The sequence below is a fragment of the Emiliania huxleyi genome (genome assembly GCF_000372725.1).
Source record: "Emiliania huxleyi CCMP1516 unplaced genomic scaffold EMIHUscaffold_330, whole genome shotgun sequence".
NCBI classification, from domain to species: Eukaryota; Haptophyta; order Isochrysidales; family Noelaerhabdaceae; genus Emiliania; species Emiliania huxleyi.
The window spans coordinates 20,913-23,181 of NW_005199524.1; the positions used below are offsets into that span (position 1 = coordinate 20,913).

Genomic DNA, 2,269 nt, shown 5'->3' on the forward strand with positions numbered 1-2,269 from the left:
ACTAGCCATTGCAGCGATGCCATCCCTGTCCATTCTAGGCCTCCGCAGCTGCATCGGCGTCGGCCTCGCCTTCCCCACCCCCCTCGGCCGGCTCGAGGTCAACCTGACGCAGGCGCGAGATCGCCCGAGATCGCCCGAGATCGCCCGAGATCGCCCGAGGTCACCCGAGATCGCCAGAGATGGCCCGAGATGCGTGTGTGTGTGCGTGTGTGTGCGTGTGCGTGTGCGTGTGTGTGTGCGTGCAGGGGGGAGGGGGGTGGGGGCGGTGGCGCCCCCCACTGCTGCTCCCGCCCCACCCAGGTGCTGCGCCGTATGCCCGGCGACTCCGTCGTGCGGAACGGGCTGCAGGTTGGCATCTCGCCGCCGGCCGCCTAGGCCCCGGGGACCGGCTCTTTCCCCTCCGGCTGCTCGATGTGACACCCCCCAGGGCAAGCGGAGGAGGGCGCGACACCCCTCAGACCCCGCGGGCGGGGGGGCGGGGCCGGCCGGGGCGGGGGGAGCGAAGCTGTGGGCACCTTGAAGCTCTCCGGACGGTGTCCGCTCTCAAACATTTGGAAAGGCTGGGGGATCGAGCTCGGGCGCGGACCTGGCGAGCTGCGCAGCTGCTCCAGCTCCTGGCACGAAAACTCCGCTGTCTATCGCGTACATGCATGCAGTAATACAACGCAGTGAAACCACCCCGGGGCCAACCGTCTTCGGTTTCGTCGCTTCCAAGTGCACTATAACCCACGAAACCCGAAAAGAAAACGTGCACCCCTTCGAGTGTATCTCGAGTGTTGCTATGGAGCGTCCGTTTCAACACGCGCTCGCGCGCTCGCGTCTGCTGGCGCCCAGAGAACATGTTGCACCACATGCTCCCGGCGGAGCCCAACTGCTTGCACTCGACAAGGCAGTCCATCCACTCGCGGCAGCTGAAGTCGAACTTCCACTCGATGCGGCTCGCGCCGGATTGTGAGCTCGGCGAGCGAGGTCGGAGAGCGACCTCCAGTTGGCCCAAGCCGCACGCCACTGAGGCAGAGCGGCCGTGCGCGTACGACGCCGTACGCGCACGGCCACTCTGCACCGACCGCAGCGCTGCAATTGCGACCGCAGTGGCTCAGCTCAGCCAGGGCTCGCTCGCCCGAGCTCGGAGCCGCCGGCGGTCATGGGCAGCAACAAAGGTTTGACGCGTCGCTCGGTGCAGGAGGGCAATGCAGTGGAGGTGCAGTGGCCGTCCGGCGCGCGCGCGATGGGCTGCAGCTTCATTGGCAGCTACCAGAGCGCGTCTGGAGCGCTGCCATTGTGTGACCCACGTGCAAGCGGCGGTTCCGGCCTGTTCCGCGCCTCTTTTTACGCTTTTCATTGGAGAGGGGGGGACGAGGTCTCATCAACTTCGAAACCGCCTTTGAAAGGGGGCAAATGCGTCCGTCCCTGAGACGGTTGGAAAGGGGGTGGTTTCACTGCGACCAAGACATGTGATGGACGCCCCCGCCCCAGACCACACACATTACCAAAAACAGACGACAAAAAGCTGGCCGCAACAGCCAACACCGGCGGTCAAACTCATAGTAAAAGCTGCTGTCCATGCGATGGCGGAGCCTGTTGTGACTGTACAGACCCAAATACCCCCCCCCCCCTCGCCCCGGAGCCAGGAGACCGCACGGGGGGCAAACGCGCCCTTGATCAGGCGTAAGGGCGCCAGCCGGCAGAGGAGTCTCCTCGGCGGCGTGGCGAGCGGAGCAGCGGGAGTGGGGGCAGACTTGTTGCTGCCAGGAGGAGGTTGGGGTATGGCGGCCCTCCCTCTCACCGGAGAGACTCCCTCGAGCCGCGGATCCGGCGAGCGAGCTGGATGTCCCTGCGGGCGGGGCGGGGTGTGTGTGTGTGGGGGGGGGGGGTGGCGGGAGTTAGTTCAGGGGTGGTTGGCGCGCGTGTTGGGAGGGGGAGGGAGGAGGGGCTGCCGCTCTTGACTTCGATGGACACGGCTCGGCGTGCTCTCAGTGCCGGGGAGTGCCGGGCGACAGGCGCGGGGGGAGGGGTGCATCGGGGAAGGGGGAGGGGGGGAGGGGGAGGGGGAGGGGGGAGGGGGGGGGGGGGGGGGAAACCCCCTTGACCCTGATGGGCCCCCCCTTTGCGGGTATCCCGCAAAGGTTCGAGTCCTCGAACAGGGGGACGAGGTATTACTCCCCCCCCTGCGGGGGGAGATATGGGGAGATTTGGGGAGATTTGGGGAGATATGAGGAGATACGGGGAGATGTGGGGAGATATGGGGAGATTTGGGGAGATATTGGAA

The 2,269-nt window shown here is 66.5% G+C and overlaps 2 protein-coding genes across 2 annotated transcripts in view; both read left to right on the plus strand.

Moving 5' to 3' along the window:
• Positions 1 to 375, plus strand: part of EMIHUDRAFT_241349 (hypothetical protein) — a gene marked incomplete at both ends in the record, with an annotated part of 1,268 nt that extends 893 nt beyond the window's left edge. The window contains one exon of the mRNA XM_005773678.1: positions 301 to 375. Within this exon, the coding sequence (XP_005773735.1) occupies positions 301 to 375 (75 nt within the window). The remainder of the gene's footprint in view (positions 1 to 300) is intronic.
• Positions 376 to 646: 271 nt separating this feature from the next.
• EMIHUDRAFT_241350 (hypothetical protein) lies at positions 647 to 1,287 on the plus strand (the record flags this gene model as incomplete). The annotated part of the gene is made up of 3 exons (XM_005773679.1): positions 647 to 714; positions 788 to 969; positions 1,073 to 1,287. The coding sequence occupies 3 exons, from the start codon at positions 647 to 649 to the stop codon at positions 1,285 to 1,287; spliced, it is 465 nt and encodes a 154-aa protein (XP_005773736.1).
• Between the last annotated feature and the right edge of the window lie 982 nt (positions 1,288 to 2,269).